We start from the raw sequence: 27,639 nt of genomic DNA on the forward strand, positions 1-27,639 counted from the left end.
AGCATATCATTTCCGTTATACAAATCAAACACCAAGGTAGGTTATACCATCATTCATTTTAATGCACATCTGAAAACAAGTAAAAACATATGTACAAGTATTAACACTGGAGTCATTACAAAATCATGATTATAAAGTTTGGAACATGCAACCTGGCAGATTTTACATCAAATACATTGTTCACCATCCCTCCCTCCTCAACTCTCCAAAACAAACTTCAATTTTAAGGCGCTTCAGAATGGTGCATAACCGCACCCACCAGCAATATTAAAATTAAGGGTTCTTTTGGTGTTAATAGGTGTTTATTTTTAGTCAATACATGCATGTGGTGTTATAGTTTTGTTACAATTAAAGTTGGAGGCTTTTGCAATTACTGTATGTAATTACAGTAAGGAGAATGTTATTTCCCTGCATGATTTGTTCCATTATTTACTACTGCTCAGACGTCATTGCAAAAAACAACAAAGTGTTAAAAAATGCAAAAGTTTTTTTTTTTGTAGAATTCAAGTTGAGCATGTGAATCTGCAATGTGCAACTTTTGATCATTTTTTATCGTTGCGTTTGTTGAACTTTTCTTCACTCCACCGAATATACATTCCTTTACGCAACTTTGATAAAAACAAAATGTCTTCATGCTGAACACTAACACAGTTTAGACAATAGAGGTACCACTATACCCAGTAAGGAGAATCATGAAATAAGCAACATTAAAATTTATGAGGAGTGTTTATTTTGTTTTAAAGTGTAAACTCTACATATCGTATGATAGTATGGTGGTACATGCTGCTGCCTTTGTTGCAGACGGTGTGGGTTCAAGTACCCCAATACCCAGCCAATGAAGTCGGGGTTAAAAAAAAAAAAACATGGATGAGTTGTGTTAAGAGCAGGTGTAAAACCTGCACCAACAAATCATGAGTGACTCACTAATAGTGACCAATGATGGGAGATGCCGAAAGTCGCAACATCGTACTTTACACATAACATACTGATTGAAAATGGAGTTGGCATTATACATGAGCCAAGGAGAGATTGACCAAACTAAAACAATTCCTCTTCATTCACCCAATCCAAAAAATTATTATTCTAAAATGATCCACATTACTGTCTGTGTTCATTCTAGTAAGCAAAATGATAAACAATGATTCTAAGATGATATCACATTAGTAGATTAACCCTGTTTTTGGGTGGATGATATGCGGTAGACCAAGGTGTGTGTGTATGTATATGTATGTATGTATATATATATATATATATACATACATATATATACACACGTATATATACATACATACATATATATACACACGTATATATATATATATACATATATATACACACGTATATATATATATATATATATATACACGCGTATATATATATATACATATATATACACACACACACATATATATATATACACACACACGTGTGTACATATATATACAGTATATATATATACACACACACGTGTGTACATATATATATATATATGTGTGTGTGTGTATATATATGTATATATATATACACGTGTATATATATATACGTGTGTATATGTATGTATATATATATATATATATATATATATATATATATATGGATACATTCTGTATATTCACATTCTATTTCCAAAATGACTATACTGTGCCGGAGAACTGGAAGCAACTAAAAATTAACAAGTGTTGGGGGTTGAGGCACAACAGAATCTGCCAAGGAAAATATGATGGATAACACATTTTTCCCAAGGCAGCTTCCACGTGCTCTCTCCACATAGCGGCCCAAAAAAATGCACAAGCCCACACACATACATACATGTATTTCATAACAAATATGCAAAACAGAGGATGTCACATATAAGCTATTAACTAAATGTTTCACTTGGAACATAAACCTACTGTAGGTTCATCAAGTAGTTTTGTTTTAAAACTGATTTATAAAAAATGTTGGCACATGTTACTGCACTTACAGCATAACATATTTGGTAGTGTGAACTATCTTCGGATGTTTTTTAAATTATTTTACTAATAAAGTTGTTCATTCTGTCAGGGTGATCCAGAACAAAATAGGTTTAAATCCACCACAGGGTTAAAGGCACAATGCTGAAGTACCGTAGTAATGATTTTCCAAATCACTTCAAAAAATACCTTTCAAATACTGTCACTGTCAACAAATTAGAAAACTGATACCAGGATTCATAACATTTTTAAAACAACACAACAACCAAAAACGTAGGGAAGGAAAACTTGTGCCCTTGCTCAAATTTAACAGACTTACAAATGCTATTGCAGTGTTTCTTTAAATTGTTGAACATCTCTGGAATGTTTTCATAACAATTTTGTTTGGACCGATGTAACATGGCTTCTGCTGCCCCAGATACAAACTTGCTCAGGACAACAAGTCTCCATGGGAGAGATGGCTGTGAATGGAGGATGACCACAGGGACTTGTTCCCCATGAGATGCATTTCCTCCTCACCACAATGAATGGCGTTCCATCGTTCTCTTAGCAGTCATCCAGTTAAAAGGCAATACACTGTTTTTTTCCCCCCACACAACACATGCATTTAGGTCCTTAAACACAACTGATAATGCTTTGTTGTTGTCTGGGCTTCCACTCATTACATCTGAAGAAGCTGATGGGAAAATTAACATGTTAGGAGTTGTCCTGCAGCTCTTTGGCCTTCGTCAGGATGGTATGGACATCTGAGATGGGGTAATCCTGGGAAAAACAAACAAGGTAGGAACAACATGAGTACAAAATATATCTATTTAACTCTTTGACTGCCAAAAACGTTAAATAACGTTTAGTAAAATCCTATGGAGGAGTGCCAAAGACGTTAAAAGACGTTTGTTTCAAAACAGAGGTGAAACTAACCATTTTCTATTGTTGATTACTGAAAAACGGAATAAGGTAGAAACAAACTTTTTTTTCTGATGAAAGATGAGAGGCCAATCTTTCATTTGGTAGTAGGTGTGTTTCCATAGTCCAAACACATAATTTTCTATGGACCTTGAAAGATCAGTCAAAAATGCTTAAATCGGCTGGCACCCACGGCATCCCTTTTCTGAAAACGTCTGGCAGTCAAAGAGTTAAGCACTTTCATGCCCTATGTATGCCCAATATGCACTGTTAATCACAGTTATTTTGGCAATAATTAAAATCACGATTATTCAAACAATTACGTATTTATTTTTTTGGTACAAAACAAGAAAATGTTTAAGCATTTAAAAATATTTTAAAAAACAAACAAAAAAAGGAAACACATATATATATACATACATACATACATACATATATATATATATATATATATATATATATATATATATATATATATATATATATATATATATATATATATATACACACATGCATAAATATATATATACACATATACATATATATATACATATTCGTACATTTTTTTATCAAAACAATTTTTTCTGATTCAAATTGTTTTTTTTGTTACATCCCTTTATAGAATATACTTTTTAGTAATAAAACCTTTCAACAAATACCAATTTTGCTTCAAATTGAGTTTATCGCACAAACCTTTTTCTTGTTTATGTTCTTACATCCAATGAAAATAACCTTGTCACATGGCTTGTTGTGACGCATTTGAGTTTGCTTGGATTTTTGAAGATGAGGAATAAAAGAAAACCAGCAGAAAGTTTACAGCCTAATATAAACGTACTGTAGAATCATATTTGTTGCATTTTCCTATAGACCTCTACCTGTAGTAATCTCATATTCACTGTGAAGTCTCCTGCCAGGAGGTTATCCCGGATCAGTCTGTAAATATGTTGAGTCAAGAGAAACCGTGAGTAACATCATCATGGCAGAAGTATTCGTTTTATGACTGTGGGGCTGAGCGTCTCACATGAGCATGGCACAGCAGACCAGGATGAGGAAGTGGAAGCGGTCTTGGTCAGAAAACAGAGTATCCCAAATGCGGATGACATCTGGTAGGAGGAACTCCTGTGATAACAACAGGGTCAGCCAGCGGAAGGTGAAGTACTGAGGCTTGATATTCTGTTCTAGCTATGTGCAAGGAAAAAGAAGAAGCACACCATTAATGCCAAAATGAACTTCAGTTGGGGTTTATCAGAGACACTACTTACTGTTGAGTTGTGCGAGTCAAAGGTGGAAATTTTTGAGGGGGTCACACACACACATATACACGCACACATACACACACACATACACTATGAACATTTTATCATGTCCTTACCAACTTCAAATAGAGCTCCTGGTCTTTTTCTTTGAGCATTGAGTACACACTCTCCATCTTGTATGTTATGCCACACTGGGAATCATCCAGGCTCTTGATGAAATTATCTCTGTTCTCTGACATTAGGTTTGTAAAACAGAAGAATGTATCTGCTTCAGCATGCTCTGTAAAAACAAAACAGACAACTATTCCTTCTATTTCGATATACAAATGCAATAAAATGTCAGTACAAGTGTTTACATTGGCCTTTCAGTTGCAGTTACAGTTTAACACTATATGGTTTAACTATGACTAGTGGTGCAACGGGTCATCATTGATCCGTGGTCAGTTCGGATCGCCCACAATCCGCGGATTGGATGGTGGCGGTGTGGGGTGTGAACAACAACAGTGCACATTCACAATGGACACCATTCAGACATGTGAAGGAAGCTAAAACATACTCAACATAAAAAGCTAAACCTAACTTCAAAATAAAGTTTACCAAATACAGTAACACATTGACGGCAATACAAATAGCCTTAGCCTTAAATTGCACTTTGAGGTATTTTCATAATTATTAAAAATAAATAAATAAATAAAACTTTATTTTATAAAACACTTTTGCTATTAAAAACAACAACAACATTCAACTCAAAATGTCAAACATAGCCGTTTAGGAACACAACTTTAAGCCGTTATGCTTTGTTATTTTACACATGAACCATGTATAAAATAATGTTTCTGCCGCATTTTGCACTTAAAGTTGTGTTCCTAAATCCTAATGGGCTATATTAGACATTTTGATTTTATTTAATGGCAAAAAGTGTTTTACAAAATAAATGAAGACAAAGTATTATTTATATATTTTTTCTTTTTCTCTTTGTTGATCCGAAAAACAATCCAATCCGTGAAGTTGGTGATCCGTTGCACCACTAACTATGACACAACAGGGATTACACAGTATTTCACTTGAATGAAAAGTTAACTCGTAAAAAGAAGGGTCCCTACCTTTCCATTGGCTGTTAGGGTCTGTGGCAAAAGTATAGTAAATTGGACCAACAATTTCATTCATACCCTGGACGTAAGCAATCCCAGGATTGAGTTTGGCATAGATGAAAAGGATTCGCTCCACCACTTCCCAGTGTGCTTCACTCCCATTGGGCAACACCTCGTATTCATTCGATGGATACAGGTTCAAGGACTTTCCGGGGGAGCTGACCTGGAAGGACAGATACAGTACATATGTTTGTGGTATAAAAATACAAACCAGTCTAAAAGGCGGTTACAAAAGGCAAATCAAATCAAAGCAGACTTTCATAATCACAAATCGCAAAGTGACCCCGGGCCATAGTTTGGACACTACTTCTGGTCTAGACAGTCTGTTTTGTAAGCATTTCAAACATTATGAACCAATGTTTTGTCGTATAATTATGATCTTTACACTGTTCTAAATAGAACATAACTGATCAAACTAGTGTTTTCCCAAATAAGGTATATGAAAGAAGAAATGTATACATACATTGGTTACTCCACTACGGTTACGATTCACAGTTTGTGCTTTCAGGGTAGTTTGTTCCACTCGCCGTCGTAATGTCTCATAATCATTCTGAGGGTCCAAGATAAGTTGGCAAGGGTAGTCCGTAGGGCGCTGAAAAAAGGCCATGTCTGGATACAGCCTCCTGTGAAACGTAAGCGTGCATATTTTACTGCAAGTGCAACAAACCTAATATTCAGTAACTCTGTGTACATTTGATGTAGTGAAGAGGACAGAGGAGATTTGGGAAGAAAAAGATATTACAGACAGTATTGAGGTAAACCATACCTTACATCCTTATCAATTTGAAGTAGAATTTCATTATCTTTGAAGTATGTGTTCCACCTGCTCTCTGGATTTGGATTTAGAGGCTGAAAAACAAAACAAGATATGCATTTATTTATCTATCTATCTACACCAATAGGGACTTAACCATTAGTCCATACAACAAACCAGTCAGTGCAACAAACCAGTTTCTTTAAGGATTGTGTAGTAAAATGGACAATTGTTACTTGTATGTGAACATGTTTAACAGCTAACACAGCACGCACAGTGATGCATTCAGGAACTCGGAAACAGGAGAACTCAAAGTAACCACATTCACCTAAAAATAGGGTAGGTCGAGTGGGGAGGGCAGATTCATGTGTAAGTATCTGGTATCAAAAGCTAAAATGTTATCTTTTGTCTAATAGTTCACCTTTGATATCTGCCAAACCTAAATTATCTAAATGATATCAGCTAGTGCTGTCACTACTAAATATTTTTAGAATCGATTAATCTATTGATTATTCAATTGATTATTCGACTAATCAGATTCATTTCAATTTTGCATTAAAGTGTATTACAAAAGCTTTTCTTTTATTAACCAGTGATTGGTGTTTATTTCATACTTTGTATTCGTATAGTGATTTAAAAAAATTGGGATTGATGTACTATTTTACCCGTTCGGTCATTATTTTCCAAAGTAAAAACAGATGTTTGCAAAGATCTTGTTTTGATTAAAAACACAGATGATAATCAGTCTTTTGTCATGAAGGACTACAGAAATCAGTGAACAATTACTGTTGGTATGCTGAAATCAGAGGATTTTGACATTTTTTAACTAAAAAAGGGCACTAAACGATTACTTGATTAAGAAAAACGTTGTCAATTAATTTGATAATCGATTACTTGTCGATTAATTGATAAATTTTGACAGCTCTAATTTCAGACAAAAACAAAATCAAAGAATTGACTTTACTGTTCCATACTACAATTTTGTAGCTGATTACTAAGTTTCTCCTATGGATAATGACAGCAGCCACATCAACTGCCCTGAGATGCACACTACTTAAAATAGCATGTACAGTAATTTCTGGACTATAAGCCGCTACTTTTTTCACTTATACAAAGGTGCAGCTTATCCATCAGATCACAAGGGGGCGCACTAAATGGAAGCGCAAGAACGTCAGGCAGAGCAAAATAAACCAAGTGAGCCCAAATACAGTAGGAGAGAGAACGAGTATTGGAAAAATTGTTTAGCAAGTTATCACATGAATAAAAATGAAAATTGTATAGTAAGTTATCACACAGATAAGCACTTTACTATTTGCTGCAATTGAAATGCTACACCCACACCCACACACACACCAGATGCATGTTTTTTATCATTGTGAGTTTAGTACCGCCTTTTGTTCAGCCTTCTAAACTTGTGAATAAATGTGCAGAGCAAGGAGGTGGAGGCAGGAACTCCTTTGGTGCTGAGAGCATCCACTTCCTCCTTTCTGCAGAAAGACAAACTTGGGTGTGGTCCTTGATTCCTGTCTCATGGAGTTGCATCATTTGAGGAAGATTTAAATGCAACTGACAGAGAGAGAGCGAGACAATTGCACCCTCACTATGGAAAAGAAAGTAGTGGGAACCCGGTGCGGCAACATTAAAACACCTGCAGTTTACAGTCGGCTTAAGGCCTAGATTAGTGCTGTCAAAGTTAAAGCATTAACTGATTGATTAATCACAAAAAAATATTGCATTAGTCATTTAATAAATGTTTGCGTATGACATTTAGAATATATGTTCATGTCAAAATATTGGGGTCATTTTTTTCCCCCATTTTAAATTATGCAAGTAATTCATTGATTAGAAAAAGAGGAGGATTAGCGTTTCCAGTGGATCAAAATTTTTTGAAGACATCCTCATAACATTAAATGTCAAAAGAATTAACACATAACCGGTGCTCTTCAAATTTGGGGGGAAAATATAAATAAAAAAGCCTTTTTTATTAAGTCATTAATCGTGATTAATCCAAATTCTAAGATGTGATTAATCCGATTAAAAAATGTTATCGTTTGACAGCTCTAGCCTAGATACACCAATCCGACGTCGTGAGTCGGACAGCGTTGGGCCGACGGCATTAGCCGTCTGATCGGTGTATAAATTACTGTCATGAAGTCAGATCGAGTTGGAATACGTCAGGGAGGGGGGGTGCCGTTTCCAGCAAATTCGACATGTTGAATTGGCGTCGGGGGCATTTGATCACTGTGATTGGCTGTTAGGTAGCGAATGAGCGCACAGGGCAAGAAGAGCAAGTGACAACGCGGATAAACAGTACTCAACTCAACTTTATGTTTTTTCAGGACAGCAAACGTGAATATTAAAGTCCCCCATAAAGAGGATATGATCATATTTCAGCATTATTTCGGCAAGAAGATTTGCAGTCGTTTAAAGAAAGTCCTTATTGAATTTGGGAGGTCGGTGGGCCGACGACACAAGGGGTAAACGTCGGTCACATTTGCGGTAATGCTAAAAGCGAAGGGAGGATGCCATTCAAATGCTAACAGGAAGTTAGTATCGACTTCTGGAGTGTTTTTCCTTCAAATAACGAATATCCACACACAAAATTTGTGGGAACACATACCCACAGGTGAGATAACACTACGCAAAGGCACACATTCTTCCCAATGTGTGAAAAAAATAGTTATTTTAATAGAATGCAATCGCAACTTTCTTCTGTACTCACTTTAAGTGAGTACGCAATAAATGCACGGCACCACACTGCCCCCAAGAGGCCAAAAACGCACAGGAACAGTCAGTATTTGTTCTGTTTTTTCAGTTGCTATTATTTTAATCCTATACTTATTTCACTTTATTATTGTTTTATTTTGTCATTGTCCTTTCCAGTTATATTTAAAGTTGGTATTTCAAGAAATCAAAGACCTTCTTTTCTCAAAATTCAAGGATGCAAACAGCCAAGGATTTTGTCTCTAAAAAGCTTGTCAGCAGCGGGAAGTATGAAGTGTAGTAAAATTTCCTGGTAGACAGCTGCATTGATTGTGGACTTGATATAAGACAATGAAACTACACCAGCAAATTACATACATGGCTCCCCAAACCAATGACAAAAAAAACTGTAGAAACTTCACACTGGACTTAAAGCAGTTTGACTTTTGTGCTTCTCCAGACTTTGGTAGACCTTGATTTCCAAATGAAATTTGAAAAGAGGACTTGAAACCACTGGACAACAGACCAGTACCTTTTCTCCTTAGACAAACACAAGACACTTCAGATTTAGCCTCTTTAAAGGCTGATGAAAACTTCTGCAGTTATTTTGTAGTAACTAGCCAACAAGATTTGGACCCTACAATGTTGAGTTTTGTCTTATTTTATGTGTCGTTCTGTCATAATCATCAAAATTCTAACAAATAAAGGCCTGAAATATTTCACTTTGTATGTGGTGAACTAATGCTACATGCAAGTTCCACTTTTTGAAACAGATTATTGAAATAAATTTACTTTTTCCTCAATATTCTAATTATATGACTATCACTACATGGATAACATTGTTAGTATCCTTTCCTGGGTTGTTTGAATGGAATCGGAAAAATCGTCTTTGATCATCATACAGTATGACCAGTCTTGCCTCAGGACCCAAATGGATATTTACATTCACCCTGATCAGGATTTGAACCCCACTACCAGTGTCTGAAGCAAGCAGTCTTAACCGTTGATCCATAGAGGATGTTTATTAAAATAATAATGCACGTTATTTATATTGTGGCTCACACTCCTGACTTGACAAGAGACACTTGAGCACATGCTGTGAGATGAGTGACAGGTAATAGTCGAGACGAGCGTGTTTCCAGCCTATTCAGCGGACACGCCCACAGAGTCCCGACACCTGAAGGAAAGTCTCAGTTTTGTAGCCTGATTTCAATATACTTAACAATTTATTTATTCATTCAAATTTGACAGGCTTTTAACAACACTCTTCATTGTGGTGTGTCAAATTTACAATAAAATACTTTTTTACAGGATCTTTACAGAAAATTTAATTCTGTCAATTTTAAGCCATTTCAGTGACAATTATTGTTTTTTTTCTTTCTTTCTTTAACAGAATGGTAAAAAAGATTTTTAGTCAATGTGTTGGTGTCATTTGATTCAACAATCACTTTAGAAAAAAAACAACTGACTCACGTGGTCTTCCATAGTAACGTCTTCTCTGGATAGGCCCAGGTTGGCTTTGGCAATGCCAGGTTGGATGATCATTTCTTTCAGAAACTGGGAATACACCTCCCTGTCGCAAATTAAATATTTATGTCACAAATTTACCTTTCTAAGAGGTGTGCTATTATTAATATGTAGAGATAAACTCAATTCTGAATAAATTGTGTTCATGTTATTATTATTATTTTTTTTATGTTTACAATCACAAAATAAATAACCAGCTTTTGAATACTATCTTATACCGTTTTCTTCTTCATGAGAATTAAGTACTGATTGATGTTAAGGCTTTAGGATCACTGTCTGACCATTACTAGTAGAATATATGAGGATTCAACCCAGGCATTAAATAATGAGAATTTTTTTTTCTTTAAAAAATTAAAATAAAACAGTAACATTGGGGTCAGAAATTGCAACTTTTTGGGGGGGATCGGGAATGACAGCCTCTTTTTTTTTTAACATACAGTGAGAGAAAATGGTCATGTAAGTTAGTAAGTCATATTCAACCCCGCTGACATTTCTCTTCACTGCAATCTCCATATAATACAATAATGAGCACTGTTGCCTTTAACGTATAGAATGTTTACCCTACCTTTCCTTTTTGAGGAACGAGTCCCATCGTGTCTGATCAAGAGGAAGGTAATTAAGAAGGATCTAAAAGGGGTAGAGAAGAAAGTGTTTGTTGTAATTATAAGATGGTGGTATTGTAATTCTTCTATTGAGTCTCAATGTGCTCAAATATTCATCTTTCAAATGTATGTCAAATGATTTGATCATATATACACCTATATATCTCAAAATTCCTCTTACGTTAAATAATTCTCTCCTGTACTATTTATAATTCTCTTCATTATACTGCTCACTCAAAAAAATTATTTGTACAGTAAATGCAATTTCTAAACAAAAATATGTGCAACTCAGCAGGCACAGTGAGGGGAAACAATTAATGTAAACAACATAAATTATGTTTACCTTCCAGCAAAGTGCCCGTATGCCTCCTTCAAATGGAATTCCTAAGATGAATAAAGAAAAGGATGGTTCAAACACTGTTTGAATATGCCTTATCAGAGTAATTCGATGCAATAGAAAAATGTGACTGAAACTTACCATTGAAGCACAGCTCTCTTAGTGTTTTTAAATGTATATTTTCTTCTGTCAAAGCTACTTTGAAGTCCTGTATTCTGTAAAAAAAAAGAAAGAAAGAAATGATTTTATCTGAACCATCACCGAATTACATTTTAAGTTAAAGCTATCCAACGGAATGGGCTCTTTGCACAAATCCACTACTTCCTGAACTCAGCACCACTCCTTCATTTCCTGTCTTTCATGATTGGACAAACTGATTAATCCAGGTGTGCCTGGTCATTGTTGTCGTGGTTACAGAGGTCAGGCACACCTGGATGAATCAGTTTGTCCAATCATGAAAGACAGGAAATGAAGGAGTGGTGCTGATTTCAGGAAGTAGTGGATTTGTGCAAAGAGCCCATTGGCAACATGTTGTATATTCTGTGTACACCCAAATATTTTCACTTTGAAATATCTATAGTTAACAGAATTTAAGCACATAAAACAAGATTGCTGGACTTGCGGGGACCTCTGTGGATGGCTATTGACTTTGGCGGACACGATAGGCGGCGGAGGGAACATCATAAGCAGGGCAGCTGAGCCGAACTTGCTAATAGTGCTAACTGACTAATATTGAGGATAAGTGGTTCAGAAAACGGATGGATGGATGGATGGATAGTAAACGCTGATGACACTACAAACAGCCACAGCTCGTTGAAGTGCAGTTATGGTCTATGATATATATCTTTTGTTTTTATTTCGGTCCTTGAAAATGTCTTCAGATGAAAATGACGAGTTCCACTAAAATGTGTGTGCGTGCTTATGTGTGTGCAATGTGCAGTGTTGAAATGTTATGTCACTGCTAAGTAATTTTTGTGACTGATTTATTTTTTGAAGCATTCAAAAATAGTAGTGGGGGTGACAACAAAACACAGACAACTTTCTTAATAGTTACTGATACGAATCAGAGCTTTTGGTATTTGACAAGTTCAGAAAGCAAAACATGCGAGTTTATGTTCTCTTGACCACTTTTTTTTTTTAATGTCATCCTCTAACCCCGCTACTACATTAGTAGGAAGCGGGGTTTAAATGTTTTAGGGTTATTGACGGATAAGGATTTTATCAGACTCAGCACATTTAATTTATTACAAAAACACAAAATATTTGTTCTTTTAGGGGTGCACCGATCGATCAGCCTGCCGATTTATCAGCTCCGATTTCCTTAAATTTGGAAGATCGGTGATCGGCCGATCCCTTAAAAATAAACAGATCTTTTCCACCAATCTCATCTCCCTCCTCAGAGGTCTGAAAAAGTCAGCCACTGTCCTGTTCTGCTGAGATGACTAATAGGATTTTTTTATTTGAGAGAACTACTTCATGTGCAGTTAAAACAACCCATTTGTATTTTTTCGATGATATTGTTCAATGTTTTCCAATAAAACAAGATTGGAACACTGAAGGTATATGTTGCTTGTAATGAAAAAAATCTGTATCGGCAAAAATCGGGATCGGCAGGGGAGACTTTTTAAAAGATCGGGGATTGGCCAGAAAATTGTGATCGGTGCACCCCTAAAAACTCATTTGCTCCCAAAAACATATAAATACACTCTATTTAAAATGTTTTAAGTGTCCCAAAGACATATGTATACGTTTTTTATGCTAGAGCAGGGGCTTGCATTTTTTCTGTGTCTCCTGCCTCCAACCCAGGTGTTTCAAATTATCAGCTCATAATTACATTCTGCAAGAGCCTCTCAGCTGCGTTCGAGGAGGGAGACATCAAAAACATGCAGGACAGTGGCTCTCTAGGACCGAACTTGCCTACCCCTGTGCTAGAGCATAGAGAAGGATTTGATGCAGCCTCTCAACTGCAAAAAACGTTTGAAGAAATGGTAGGTATTACACAAACGGCCAGCAGGTGGCAGCAGAGCATAGGAAATGAACCAGGACCATGTTGAAAAAACTAAATTACTTTTCTAAAGTTCTAAATAGATTTGTGAATAATGATTAAACTTAGCTATATTCTAATGCTAATTGCTGCAAAACGGAAACAGATAGAAATATACTTTTTTTCCTGGTGAAAGAAGAGACTTTAATATTTCTTTTGATAGGTTTCATGTTTTTATAGCAATAGAACACAATATTCTGTGGCCCTTGCAAAATCCAGTAAAACAGCCGGGAGTGAAGGGGGTTGCTTCTGTGAAAATGGCTGGGAGTGAATGAGTTAACTTGTACTTTTACTATTATTAACTAAAATCTATAATGTAACTATTCTCTACAATTTAGGACATCCATAACTTAGGACATAGGTGTCAAACTCCGGTCCTGCAGGGCAGCAGTCCTGCAGGTTTTGGATGTTTCGGTTCTCCAACACAGCTGATATATGATCAGCTCATCAGCAAGCTCTGCATAAGCCTGATAACGAGCCTGCTAATTGGAATCAGCTTGTGTTGGAAGAGGGAAACCTCCAAAACCTGCAGGTCTGCGGCCCTTGAGGACCGGAGTTTGACACCTTTGACTTAGAACATACATCTATCATGCAACGCTTTTTAGTTTCTACAATGGTCGCACCAGAAGATGATGGTTGGTTGCACCACATAATTTTCATCTCATATTTAAGTTATGAAGCTAACAATTAGCCATCTAAACAAAATAAGGTAGCTAGCCACACAAGTAAAATTCTAATTAAAATATATAATTGTTGGACAAAATTATTATTATTTTTTATTTTTTTCAGGTCATACCACATGATGTCCAAATATGACCACTACATATGAGTTGCTAAATAGCTAACTTAAAAAATAATAATAATAATACAAACCTGCTTGCACGGGTTCTTGACTGTTTTGTGGATGATACAAAATCTTGTTTTTAAATGTATTTCAAAATAAAAGTCCCTAATTTGTTATTTCATTTTCAAGTCCCTAATTTGTTATTTCATTTTGGTCGAACCACCTGATAATTCATAAAATGGGCATCATCGGACACACAACCATTGAATCTTTATTCATTTAAGATGCAACAGATATATTTGTAGTTCACCAAAAAGAAGAAAAAAAAGTTAGCGGTAGCGGTATGGAGGAGCAGTTATTAGTTATCAGTATCGATGGAAAAAAGGTTATTGTGCATCCCTACAATAGCTAGTGCTTGTTTCTGGCTTTTGGTGTCACCTGTGAGAACGGCAAGACCGCAGAGCTGTCTATGGGACAAAAGTGAACCATTTTGAAGCTGAGAGAAGAGGGGAAATTAATTAGAGCAATTGCACAAACACTGAGCATGACTAATAGAACAATTTGGAATTTCCTGAAAACGAGAGATACTACTAGGGTATTAAGCCACTGGTTTTCAGCCCCGGTCCTCGAGATCCCCTATCCAGCCTGTTTTCCATGTCTCCCCTGCCAACACAGCTGAGGGTCGTTATCAGGCTTCATGCAGAGCTCGCTGATTAGCTGATCGGTTGAAACACCTGAGGTGCTTGTGGCAGACATGGAAAACAGGCTGGATAGGGGTACTCGAGGACCGTGGTTGAGAACCACTGTATTTAGCAACAGACATCGAACAGGTTGGCCAAGAGTAGCAACAGCAGTTTATGACAAACAATGTGAGAGTTGTGAAGAAACAGCCAAAGACAACAGTCAGTGACATCACTGCCAACCTTCACAGGGCAGCGGTGAAGGTATCATAATCCACTGTTCGAAGAAGACTTTGTGAGAAGCAATATAAACTCCATACCACAAAATGCAAAACACTCCTCAGCAAAAAGAATCAAAAGACCAGATTGGATTTGCAAAAAAGTACAGAGATGAGCCACAAAAGTTTTGGAACACAGTTTTATGGACTAATGAGACTGACCTCTATCAAAGTGATTCAAAGGCCAAAGTATGGAGAATTAAAGGATTTGCCACCAAAATGGTGATGGTACTATCATGGCTCAGGCTTGCATTGCTGCTTCTGGAACAGGCTCATTACTCTATATTGATGACATAACTATTGATGGTGGCAGCAGAATGAATTGTGAAGTTTATAAAACCATGTTGTCTGGCAATTTACAGAAAAATGTATCCAAACTAATCGGGAGAAGCTTCATAATGCAACAAAACAATGACACAAAACACACTGCCAACACAACAAAGGACTTCATCATGGAATACTTAAAAGTAATTTAAAAATGTCTGTTGCAATACTTTTTCTCACTTGAAAAGTGTGTGGGCTCAAATAAAAGTTGCTGTGTCCTGAGTTAACACATTTAGATGCAAATACCAACAAATAAAATATGTAATTCTTAACATTTGTCTCATACTTAAACTCAAATGTGTTCAACAAAAACAAAGGAATTGACAATTGCTGTTCCAAGACGGCACTTTTGGAGCTGGGTGCAAATGAAAATATCAAACGTGATATGGGTCATTTCCCAAATGTATTTATTAAGTACTTATGTGTAGTTATTATCCCAGATTTAAGCAAGACTTGTGAAAATAAACAAGCAGAGAACACAAACACTCGGAATACAAAACGCCATGGAACTATTATAGCAAGCAAATTGTTGTTGTTGTTTTTTTACTTTAAATTGGTTTGGAGACCAAATGAGCACAGTCCATTGATTCTATTAAATTTAGACTGACGTTTAGATCAACTGATCACCTTTTCGAAAACACACAGCAAGCAATGTAGCAACATAAGCCGTCAGAGGCTCGTGTTTAGTTGGACGTTATCAGCTGACATGCTAACGGGATGCTAGCATCGCTAGCTTTTCAAACTGATAGCTAAATATTGGTCTTTACGACAACACAACGAGTTCCTGACGACATCAGTCACATTTCTAACAGTGCGAAAGTGAAATGCATTTGGTGCAATCTACGATAACTTTTGAATGGAAGTTTACGGTTCTGTTAGCCCGAATTGCAATCGTGTGGTCAGGATGCTTTTGTCACAATAGTAAGGGGGGGGGGGGGGCAAAAACGATCATTTATTGCACGTTCAAGCAATTTTCGCGTCCATCATCCCACGCAGAACGTACCTGTTTTTGTATGCAACGGACATATCTGGGCAAGCGGCGATATTTTCATGCAGCTCTTTCCAAAAAAGGTGTTTTGCCTGAGGGAAGTCGTCCTGTCACTTCCGTCTTCGCAACAGTGGCAAGCGACGACACCACGGTCCACGCACCACCTTGTTGGTGTTCCACGTGACTGTTGTTACAGAGGAAGGGAGGGACATGCTGTATGTACTGTACCCTGACTTACGAGTTTAATTCATTCCGTGACCAAGCTTGTGACTTTTTACTCGTATACCAAAAGGGACAGAAACACTTAGAAGTGTAATACTAGTACTACTGCTACTACTACTACTACTACTACTACAACTAACTACTGCAAGAAAACAACATGGCATGAAAAGTTTATCATGCACTCCGCAGTCATGGTTTCATGAATGCGCACATGCTCAACTCATTCATAATGCAAGCAGGAACTGACTGAATCCCAGCAGCATGTCCCTTCAACATGTGCTTTCAACTATTATTGCTCTGCAACATATATAACCCCAATTGCCTCGATGGGGCTGGGGGGCTGCTGTATATATAAGTATCGGATTCTAAGTAATGTATCCTAAGGTACATTAAATACTCTAGGGTAGGCTATATTAGCCTACAAATGGTACAAATCATAAGGGTCCCAATGTGTACCCTGTTTATAAGGTACAATTGGCATATCGTGGCCTTGAGGGTACAGCCCCAGTTACAAGCCATTGGACCCTTAATACATATACTACTATTACTACTACTACTACTACTACTACTACGACTACTACTACTACTACTTCTACTACTACTACTACTACTACTAATAATAATAATAATAATAATAATAATAATGGTTGTTCATCTGTGTGTGCCCTACAATTTGCTGGCAACCAGTTCGGTGTACACCCCCTACTGTCTGAAGCCAGCTGGGATAGGCTCCAGCATCCCCGCGACCCCTGTGAGGAATAAGCGATTCACAAAATGGATGGATACTACTATTACTACTACTACTACTACTACTACTACTACTACTACTACATAATAATAATAATAATAATAATAATAATAATAATAATAATAATAATAATAATAATAATAATAATAATAATTTCACATGAAGGGGTGTTATGTGTAATTTGTAGTAGAGTATCTCAACATTGTGATTGATGTATCGCTGCTGACAAAACTTATTTGGGACTTGATGTTGATTTGCTGCACAACCCTATTTCACTCTCTCGCTGCAAAGAAAATATGACTGATGGATTACTGTTTGCATTATTATTATTATAAACTACAAAGTGGAGAAGTTTAGTCTGAAGATGGTTTACTTAGAAATATTACCCACCCAAGTACATTGCTATCACTCATAATTCTTGTTTGATTTATACAGCTAGCATTAAATACAGTCAGGTCCATTCAAAATCTAATAAATGAATATTCGGTAATCAAACAATCTTCACATTGATGCTATCGGCCATACTACACGCCCAAACACTTCACACACTGACAGCTACATGTTTTTATCTTTAGAAGACATAAGCTTTCCAACCACACCCACAACATAGCGACAGAGACATACATACACAAAGTTACGTTTGAGCTTGGTCTACTGTAACTATTTACAAAGAGCACTGCACCATTACTGCAATATAAGTGCAAAATGGGCTCACCCACACACTTTTTTTTTTTTTTTTTTTTTACTGTTTATTACTATAAAACAAACAGACATAACTAAATCACCATACAAAACAAACCTTCATATTTTGCATACAGCCTATATGTGATATGACATTTTTTTCCACTGCAGTGACAGACACATCTCATTGCATTGACAATAATATCACCCCCGCCCTCCTGTGCATAGCAACGCGAGGAAACGAGGAAAAGAAACAGGAGGAAGGGAGGACTTGTAGTAGAAGTAGGAGGAGTCTGTTTGTTGACATCAGACGAAAACGAAAATCAGATGAGCGAAGACTGGTGATAATAACGCCGTTTCTCGCCTTTATCGAGACGTAAAGCCTTGGCGAAAGCTAAGGTAGAGCATTACAAGATGACTTGCGTACTCAGACACCGCTGACCATTGACTGTTTTCTGTATTTCCACATATGTTTGGAGCTAGCGCTAGCCGCACTGCTAAGTTCGCTAACATTGCAGGGAAAGTCATCGTTAGCCGAAAGCTAACGTAACCTGAAATACACTATTGATGCACACTACCGGCTATTGTAAGCCCAATTTAGAATAACAACTACTTGTAAGTAGTGTTGGTAATAATGAACAAGTATACAATCTTTTGCTGCTCGGCCATATCTGACTTGTGTAGCGTTGGTGTTATTTAAGTAAATTGTTCTACTTAATCGCTAACTAGCCTGCTTGCTAACTTAGTCGCTTAGGATTCATTGCTTTATTGCTAACAACCTAGTAATAGCCACCAGAAGATGGGGAAGCGATGCATTTAACTCAGGTGAACCTGCAAGAGTCTTTACGCGTAATATTACGTCAATAAGTCATATTGTTTTAAATGTTTGAACAAGTTGTAAAGTAGCCAACTTTAGTCGCAAACAACCAGCAAGATGGCCAATATTGTATTTTTACCTGGCATGTAAATTGTAAGTATACATTCGGTGGATTGGCTTGCGTATTTCACCACCTGACGTTATTTTCCCCCTCAAACATTTTTTATTAATAATTTTACCAACATTAATTCAAAATACAGATTTCATGAAGGAATGTTTTTTTTGTAATGTCAAGTGCCACACTTGCAGCATCTTTATGTGTAAATACATATATATATATATATATATATATATATATATATATATATATATATATATATATATATATATATATATATATAGACAACATTAATTTTCATTGGTGCTAAAAAAATTCTGCTATATTTATTCCATTAATTGCCATTGCCACGTTCATCTCTCCTCTCTGAGAAAAAAAGAGAAAATATTTGTCAAAATTGTGGTACTGTTCATCCTCAATGTTCTCATATATGTCATAATCCTCACCATGCATTTAATTTGTTGTTTTTTGTCTCTTCAGGTCCCCTGCACTGCCCTAGTCTTGAACCTGAGCCAGATAAAAAGAGGCTAATATGGCAGCCAAAGCAGGAGACAACCCCGACAGCCTCATGACTCTGGCAACTGTATTCTGCCTGAGGAACCTCAGAAAGACGATGTGCTATCAGGGGTTGAGGGACAAGCTCTGTTTGCGCTCAGACATCTTTCTTCCCAGTGAAATATGTGACAAATTGGTCAACGTGTATGTATATGGAATTATTATGTTTACACTTATCTAATTCCTATTTTGAATAGTAAGTTATGTGTGTTATTGTATTGCAGACCTCATGCATCCTAAGTTGTTTTGTTTGTTTGTTTAACAGGTACATGGAGTTGGTCCATACAGACAGTAACTTTGAACCAGAAGAGAACTTTTTCCAACTCTTCTCAGAACCCCGGAGCACCAGACTCACCAGGGTGCAGTTGAAAGAAGACTTTGTCTGTGACAGAGACTTAGAGGCTATAAAAAAACAGGTAAAAGGCTGTACTGTAGTAATAAATGAAGGTCAGTTTTCACAATGCATGTTTAAGTAATAGAGCAGACCATCTGTGGGGAACAGTGTTTATAAGCGCAGTACATTCACACCAATTTTTATACTCAACTGCTCTGTGTGATTTTGACAACAAAAATAAGGTTGCTAGTTAATAAATATTTATCTTGTTACTATCTAAATGAAAGAAGATGGGCCCATATCAATGATAGACAATGTCAATGAAAACACTTCTAAAACAAACTAGTGGATGTGCAACGATTAATCTACAATTATTGGCTCATTATTTTCCAAATCGATTAATTGGTCAGAGACCCGGTTTAATTTAAAATTCTCCAATTTTTCTGTTGAATCAAAATATAACATTTGCAAACATCTGCTTTTACTATGCTAAACAATGATCATCAATATTGCTGATTTTGTGACGGCTTTTATGGACAAAACCAGTAGCTAAATCATAATTAAAGGGGGAGTCAACCCCAAAATTGTCTTTACATTAATATGTTCTATTTGCCCCCACTAGTTTAAACATAGCATTCAGATTAATATTGATTTTGTGAAATATGAGTTAAGCAGCAAACTCGGCCTGTGTTTTTCCATCTCAGGAGCCGGACATTTTGCCACTTGCTGTCACCTGAAAATTACATCACAGGGCTCGGGTTATGAGCCATTATTATTGGGTGTTACCTGAGCCCTGAGCAACTTTGATGTTGTGTTGTTGAGGCGCGAAATTTTGCGAGGATACGAGAGAAACTACAATCATATTCAACGTTGAGTTGAGCTATTCTCGTGACACGATTACTTAGAAAGTCAATACAGTTTGCATAGATAGGGGACAATTTCTGCGGGAGTCAAATGGCTTCACACAGCTTCCTGTGCAGATAAATAATGGACAAACACAAATGAATGCAGGTAAATTATGGATACAGACTTCACACAAACGACTCGGTATATTGTTTGAAGCCATTATAAATTAACCAAACAATACAGAAAGGGAAATAGAGAAATTAGTATGACATCTATTATTTATTTGTATGTGTTGCACTTTTTATTCACTGTAATGTTCTTTTGAAGTTGAAACTATGTTTAAATTTAGTATATAAATAAAATGAACTTGCACTTACTTCAGTAAAACAATTTAATGAATAAGCTTCAACTGATACTGTTAAAAAATGAGGCCTATTTGGCAGGTATTGATTGCATGGAATACATTTGAATGTTTTTTTTCCCACGGTGGTCCATGGGCTATTGTAAAGGTTTTTGTTATCAACATTCAGTTAAAAAAATATATATAACTCATAAATTATATAACACCTCTGGGATATTCCTGCAACAGCCTTTCTGTACTTTTGTGCCCTGTCAATTTCAAATATTTATTTTTTATTTTTTAATCAGTTTGTGTAGTATTTGCTAGCATGCTAGCTAATACTACTGACAAGCCTAATGTGAAGGTGGTTTGTTTGTGCTGAATAATATAACTATTCAGTATTTAGAATACAGTCTGTCACATGGGTTTATGAATGCGGACAATGTTTGTTTTATGGTTTTGATACTTAATAACATGGGTGGCCCAATTCCGTCGTTGAGAGCCACTATCCAGCCTGTTTTCCATGTCTCCCTCCTTCAGCGAAGCTGAATCTAATGATCAGCAAGCTTTGCAGAAGCCAGATGACGATCCTGATCATGAATCAGGTGTGTTAGTGGAGAGAAACAAGGAAAACAGGCTGGATAGTGGCTGTCTAGGACCGAACTTGGCCACCCCTGCTTTATGACCATCGCTATGTTCAAACGTCACCACCTTGTGGCACAAATCCGCAATTACAAATTACAATTACTTTTTGACCCAAACCCCAAGCTTGAGTTTCACCGATGATCTTGATTATTTAGGATTGCACACAGGGCCTTTCTTTCCCCAAACTTAAGCCTTTCCATCAGTTATAGAGGAAATAATCGGAGGAGGTACTTGGCAGATGTAAATGTATGTGGCATGGTCCTGGTGAGGAATCAGAACTTGTCTAAAATAAATTTCTAAAAGTCATTAAAAGTCCTTCAAATTCTTTTTGTGTTCTTCTAGGACCTGATTGAGCTTCACCTCACCTACTGCAACAGTCTGTCATCCCGCAGCTTGAAAACACTGACCTGCTTCCGTGAGACGCTGGTCTCTCTTTGTCTCTTTGGCTGCAGCAACATATTCTATCGGAAGGGTGGTGCCCCACTAGCCTGCAATGAAGATACAGAGGATGATGAGGAAGAAAGCCCTGTTTCAAGGCAGGCACTAAAGACAGACTTTAACTTTCAGGGGTTCAATCGCCTGCGCTTGCTCAACCTGGGTGGCCTACCAGATGAGATGCATGCTGAGAACCTTCTCAAACCCTTGAAGTTGCTCACCTCACTAGATCTGTCTAATGTACAGTTACCGGGAGCAGCTTTTCTAACTCAGTGGAAAGATAGACTGGCATCTCTTGTTCTCTATAATGTGGACCTTTCAGATGAGTTGGTCAATACAGTGGTGGAACTTGTCAATCTCAGGTAAGTACCAAGGTTTGTTTGTATTCCCCCCCCTCATTTTTCAACTAGTGTGAGTTGCCTTAAGTGCAGCACCCTTTATTTATGAATTATTTTTTTTAAAATTGTACTATTATTATTATTTTTTATTGTATTCTTTCATTTACTTAATCACCAAAAGGGAATTTTGCTCCTGGCATCTACATTTGAAAATAAAAGAGCTAGTCCGCTTCCTTGAGAAGTTTAGGACTTGCTCAAAGGTAGATTGTAGGTGGTTTATATTCATTGCTGTCATTTACAAAACTTTTAGTATGAGCTCTTTTTTTTTTACCATATTGTGGCCTTTTAATATCGCTAACCTCCTCACCATATTGTGACAATTATCGTATTATATCGTGATAATATCGTATAGTGATGTTTGGATATCGTTACATCCCTAGTAGTTATACGGTCAAAATTTTAGATACAATAACAAATTAACTGGCTTTTACACAATACGTGTGGATTTAAAAAAAAAAATAATAATTTTAATATCAGATCAAACAATCTTAGTTGATAGCAAAATAATTGTGTCATTTACTGTACAAGCCCACCAATAATGAACCTGCATTCAAATTCCCCAGACATCTTGACATCTCACGTGAGAGTAGGAGGACCTCCAAATTTAAGATGACCAGGAAAATCTTGACTGCTATCGTTCAACGACTAGTCAATCTGGTTTCACTGGACATCTCAGGTCACATCATGCTTGACAACTGCACAGTTCCACACTTAGAAGAAGCCATGGGTCGGCCGAGGTGAGTAAATAACAGTGAACTAAGCTGATAATGGAAGTAAAAACATCTTTCCTAATCTTCTGAGAGCATTTTCTCTTCTCTAGTATCGAGCCATGCAAGAGCAGTATCTACCCTTTCCAAGAACTGAAGAGACCCCTGCAATTTTTGGGTTTATACGACACTACCCTTTGCAATGTAACGCACATCCCTGCTTATAAGGTACTACTGACAGTAATGCCTTAAATCTTCTGAAAGTAAGGTGGTTCTAATGCATTATTCTCTATATTCGATTATATAGTGAATAAGAGGCTCTAAAGTTAAAGGGACTGCAACATGAAAAGTCAACTTTTTGGAGCTTTTAGCCATGTCAAAATGCTAATTCCTCACCAAAAACATGACCAAAGTTGTGTTTTCCTCCATTCCCCCCTGAATGAGAAATTCTAGGTTATTCTGCTCTCCAAGCACCAGCCCCTCCCAATCTGAGAAAACGAGCTGTTGGCACGGTTTGACGTCATTTCATGCCTCCCCACCCCCACACGGCCTCTGCGGACTAAACGCACGCCCACTTTCTCTGTGACCTCCCTCCATTGGATAATGACAAAAGTAGCCTTTATCAATAAACATTCTGTCCAAATGAATTCAAAGCAATCAATTATTCTTCACATTTGCAATGCCAAAGTGCAATGAAACGACAATTGGCTGTCTTAAAATCCATTGTCTGACACTGGTGTAAACTACAAGTAAAACATTTGCGCTGATGAATTTAAATGAATGGATGGTGTAGTGGATAGTGCGCTCGCCCCATAAGTAACAGGGGGCGGGTTTGCGACCCTCTGTGTTGCTGTGCTCTCCTCCTTCTTTCCTCTAACCTCTCTGCTCCCCTCCTCTTCCACGATTTCTTGTGGCAAGGACCCGTTTTGTTTCAAATGTTTATTCAAGAATTGATGGCTTGCGTGACCAAAAGCAGAGATCTAGCAGACTGGGAAATTTAGTCTTGGAATTGCAGTTGTACGTTGTAGCGACAAATTGTAGAAACTCTCACACAGGTGAAATATCAATTCCCGGGTTTTAAGCAAGCGAGACACAGCCGGCCGCCGCAAAGTCATACAAAATGCAGTATATACAGTACACCTGTAATTGTTTTTCAACAGTAGATTTAACCATATTTACAATTTCATATGTATCTGTGGATGAAAGGGTGAAATGTGGTAAAAATGTATGCAAGCAGTGCACATCTTGCCGGTCCATTATAGTGAATGGGAGCGAGCCCCACCATTCAATACAGCCACTCTTTTCTCTTTATTATCGCCCGCATCCTCTTTTTGTAGGAAGGTGATTGTTCTTTGACTGACACTCTTATCGTTTTAATGTGTCAAAAAATAACTACATCAATGGTGTAGAATACGTTGTGTGTTTTGTTGTAGCTTTGTGCAAGAGAAACTGAATTTGTATGTTAATGATGCTTATTAACAGATTCTATTTTGTGCTTGTTGGTGTTGTGGTGCATTTGCAGGTGACTGGATCAAAGAATGAAGACCAGGTCCTGAATGCTATTGAAGCTTACACAGAGTTTCGCCCTGAATTGGCTCATAGAGCCATCAATCAACTTTTTGACATCGCCAGGATACAACACTGCATCCAGCTACTCCGAGCATTGCAGGTATGAAACTTTAAAAAAGATAAGGCCATTCACTAATGGACACAATTTTTTACACAAAAAGTATTGCTTTTATGAGACTGCTAAAAATGTCTTGTTTCAGCTTGTTATAGCAGCATTGAAGTGCCATAAATATGATAAAAGCATTCAGGTGACAGGTAGCGCTGCACTCTTTTACCTGACAAACACCGAATACCGCAGTGACCAAAGTGTGCGGCTTCGCCAAGAGGTCATTCGGGTGGTTTTAAATGGAATGGAGCAATACCAGGAGGTCACGGTAAGTGTGCTCTTCTTCTTTATCTCCTAAAGAAGGATCATCCTTTAATAGTTGTGTTGTACGTGAAATGTACCATGCTGATTTTATTGTGTGAGAAGTTAGAGCACCAGCCTTTTTTCTTTTTTTTCTCCTTTTTTTATACTATTTTTTTAATATCCAGCAGCAAGTAATGACCCAATGGAATAGGTGAGAGTTGTTGGCATAGTACTAATTGTGACTGTGTATGAAGATATCGGAATGTAATCAGATCAGGCGGTACAATGAGTGCCTTGCAGTGTGTGTCTGTCTGCTGTGTCATTTCTTTGTTTGATCTAATTGTAAACAGAGAAAGTAAAAACTGAGAATAAGCGTTCCACAATGTTAAGTTAATTCTCCCTTCTTTCACACTCCCATCTCCACACAAGGTTCAAAGGAACTGCTGCTTGACTCTGTGCAACTTCAGTATTCCCGAGGAGCTGGAGTTTCAGTATAGTCGGGTTAACCAGCTGCTGCTAAAAATCCTGGAGCCGGCGAGGCAGGATGAATCCATCCAGAGAATCGCCGTGCATCTCTGCAATGCATTAGTCTGCCAGGTCGACAACCACCATAAGGAAGCTGTGGGGAAGATGGGATTCGTTAAGGTAACATCAAGATTAATGTATTGATTTAGCACACTTAACAATGCTGGATTTGTGCCAAGAACACTATGGCAGAATAATAGCAGTTGAGAGAAAGGTGAAATTAATATCAGAAGGCGAGCATGGACCGAGGAGGTGCAAAAGCGGGACTGTCAGAAAACAGTTTATGGACATACATGTTTTCCTCATTTAGCGCCATTTACGAATTGAAAGCCAAAACTTATAAATACGTTTTTCTTCACTCCCAAAAACTTATTTATGCTAGAGTATACAGAAGGCTTTGATACAGCTTCTGACATAAAGAGCTGACTTAAAGCATGGTAGTTATTACACAAAACAGCCGGCAGGTGGCAGCAGAGTATAAGAGATCAACCAGGGCCATGTTGCAACAAGCTCTTTTTGTCAGCGTTTTCAACAAGGTGTGCGAATAATGATGAAACTTAGCTATATTCTAATGCTAATTGCTGCAAAGCCGAAACGGGTACAAATATCCTTTTTTTCCGGATGAAAGAAGAGACTCTAATCTTTCTTTTGGTAGGTTCCATGTTTTTATAGCAATGGAACAGAATATTCTGTGGACCTTGCAAAATCAGTCAAAATCAGGTAAAACAGCCGGGAGCTAGGGGGGTTGCTTTTGTGAAAATGGCTGGGAGTGAATGAGTTAAACTGTATGACGGCATCATTCATTCATTGATTCAATTAATGTCCATTAAATACAAGTTGTTTTTTATTTTTATATTGTCAGAGGTTGATGTGGGCATATGTAGAGATGTGCACATGGATTTTCATATAGAATAGCGGAGTGTTAATGTACGTGGAAAAGATGATGCCTGGGCTGATTGAGGAGGAGCGGCAGTATGTCATTGATTTTTCTTTCTTTCTTTCTTTCAAGGAAGTGGGTCTGCCTTGCCAGGTTAGGATAATAGCCAGCATTCTGTACACTGCATATATTTAGAGCTTTATGACATGTAAGACCAGCAATTGTATATGCTTGTGTTATTTTTTTTATTCAACCACAGAAAATAACATTTGTCTGTTAGCAATAAGGTTAGCAATTGCATAAGTCAAAAGAGCTACCTTGTTCCTTATAACACATGACAAGAGACCGCTAGGGCAGATTGCAAAAGTGAACCAAAAAAAAAATCACAAATTATTGAAGGGACCACTTCTGCCTTGCTAGCCTTGTGGCCCTGCTTCAGTTAAAGGTAATCGTTTGCTGTTTAGAGATTAAATAAAATAAAAATGATGTTGGTTATCCCTAGATGGTGCGAAAGGTTTTATTTTCTGATCATTTTCAATTCATTCTTGTCCTTTGATTTTCAGACAATGTTGAACTTAATACAGAAGAAGCTGCAAGATCGAATGGTGAGTTACAATGTCACAGATTCTGGATCTTTAGATCTTGAGGTAGTCGTTGAAGACCTCAGTATGATTCAGAGATTTAAAATTCTGTTCATTGTTTTAATGTAGGGTTGATAGGCTTGAGCTATAGGTTTAATGTTTAAGATTGCATTCTTAGTGAAATTACGTGTGTTTGTTTGCACTCAGTGTGACCAGGTGATGGAGTTTTCTTGGAGTGCTTTGTGGAATATTACAGATGAGACACCAGACAACTGTCAGATGTTCCTCAATTGTCATGGAATGAGTCTCTTTCTGGACTGTCTGAAAGTAAGTTTGTTGTCCCACAGTTTCAGGATTGTGTGAATCAATCTTTTTAATTCCTAGTATTCCTTTTTGTGATTAAAGACTTTTCTGTCCTTTTGAAACTTAATTGAAGGAGTTTCCAGATAAGCAGGAGCTGCATCGCAACATGCTGGGCCTTCTGGGTAATGTTGCTGAGGTCAAAGCGCTACGCCCAAAACTGGTCACACCACAGTTCATCTCTGTTTTCAGGTAACACATTATTGAAACCAGTGAGGCATAAAGTCAATTCCTGATTTGTTTTGGTAC

The 27,639-nt window shown here is 37.2% G+C and overlaps 2 protein-coding genes across 8 annotated transcripts in view; one reads left to right on the plus strand and one right to left on the minus strand.

Annotated features, from left to right (window-relative positions):
- Positions 1 to 1,556: 1,556 nt before the first annotated feature.
- tbc1d13 (TBC1 domain family, member 13) lies at positions 1,557 to 16,454 on the minus strand. Of its 4 annotated transcripts, none has more exons than XM_077542973.1 (13): positions 16,299 to 16,454; positions 11,327 to 11,400; positions 11,192 to 11,232; positions 10,812 to 10,873; positions 10,193 to 10,292; positions 6,029 to 6,111; positions 5,726 to 5,885; positions 5,281 to 5,425; positions 4,228 to 4,391; positions 3,877 to 4,037; positions 3,731 to 3,788; positions 3,549 to 3,623; positions 1,557 to 2,714 (listed from the first exon to the last, which is right to left on the minus strand). In XM_077542973.1, exons 1-13 carry the CDS (start codon positions 16,319 to 16,321, stop codon positions 2,649 to 2,651), a joined length of 1,212 nt encoding a protein of 403 aa, XP_077399099.1. In that variant the 5' UTR covers positions 16,322 to 16,454; the 3' UTR covers positions 1,557 to 2,648. The 4 variants fall into 4 exon arrangements, with proteins under 4 accessions (XP_077399099.1, XP_077399098.1, XP_077399097.1 ...); XM_077542972.1 differs by having other exon boundaries at positions 3,877 to 3,974; positions 5,215 to 5,425; XM_077542971.1 differs by having other exon boundaries at positions 1,797 to 2,714; positions 5,215 to 5,425.
- A 1,738-nt stretch (positions 16,455 to 18,192) lies between these two features.
- The window catches only part of zer1 (zyg-11 related, cell cycle regulator), a 54,822-nt gene continuing 45,375 nt past the window's right edge, over positions 18,193 to 27,639 (plus strand). For all 4 annotated transcript variants that reach the window (XR_013296615.1, XR_013296616.1, XM_077585403.1 and 1 more), the window contains exons 1-12: positions 18,193 to 18,333; positions 19,350 to 19,568; positions 19,690 to 19,840; positions 21,932 to 22,386; positions 22,986 to 23,159; positions 23,243 to 23,357; positions 24,652 to 24,798; positions 24,899 to 25,072; positions 25,477 to 25,692; positions 27,013 to 27,054; positions 27,238 to 27,357; positions 27,467 to 27,582. Coding sequence is in view for 2 of the 4 variants with exons in the window: in XM_077585403.1 (XP_077441529.1) it covers positions 19,402 to 19,568; positions 19,690 to 19,840; positions 21,932 to 22,386; positions 22,986 to 23,159; positions 23,243 to 23,357; positions 24,652 to 24,798; positions 24,899 to 25,072; positions 25,477 to 25,692; positions 27,013 to 27,054; positions 27,238 to 27,357; positions 27,467 to 27,582 (1,877 nt within the window). In the remaining 2 variants the exon portion in view is untranslated. The remainder of the gene's footprint in view (positions 18,334 to 19,349; positions 19,569 to 19,689; positions 19,841 to 21,931; positions 22,387 to 22,985; positions 23,160 to 23,242; positions 23,358 to 24,651; positions 24,799 to 24,898; positions 25,073 to 25,476; positions 25,693 to 27,012; positions 27,055 to 27,237; positions 27,358 to 27,466; positions 27,583 to 27,639) is intronic.

This window comes from Vanacampus margaritifer, chromosome 14, assembly GCF_051991255.1.
Source record: "Vanacampus margaritifer isolate UIUO_Vmar chromosome 14, RoL_Vmar_1.0, whole genome shotgun sequence".
Taxonomy (NCBI): Eukaryota; Metazoa; Chordata; class Actinopteri; order Syngnathiformes; family Syngnathidae; genus Vanacampus; species Vanacampus margaritifer.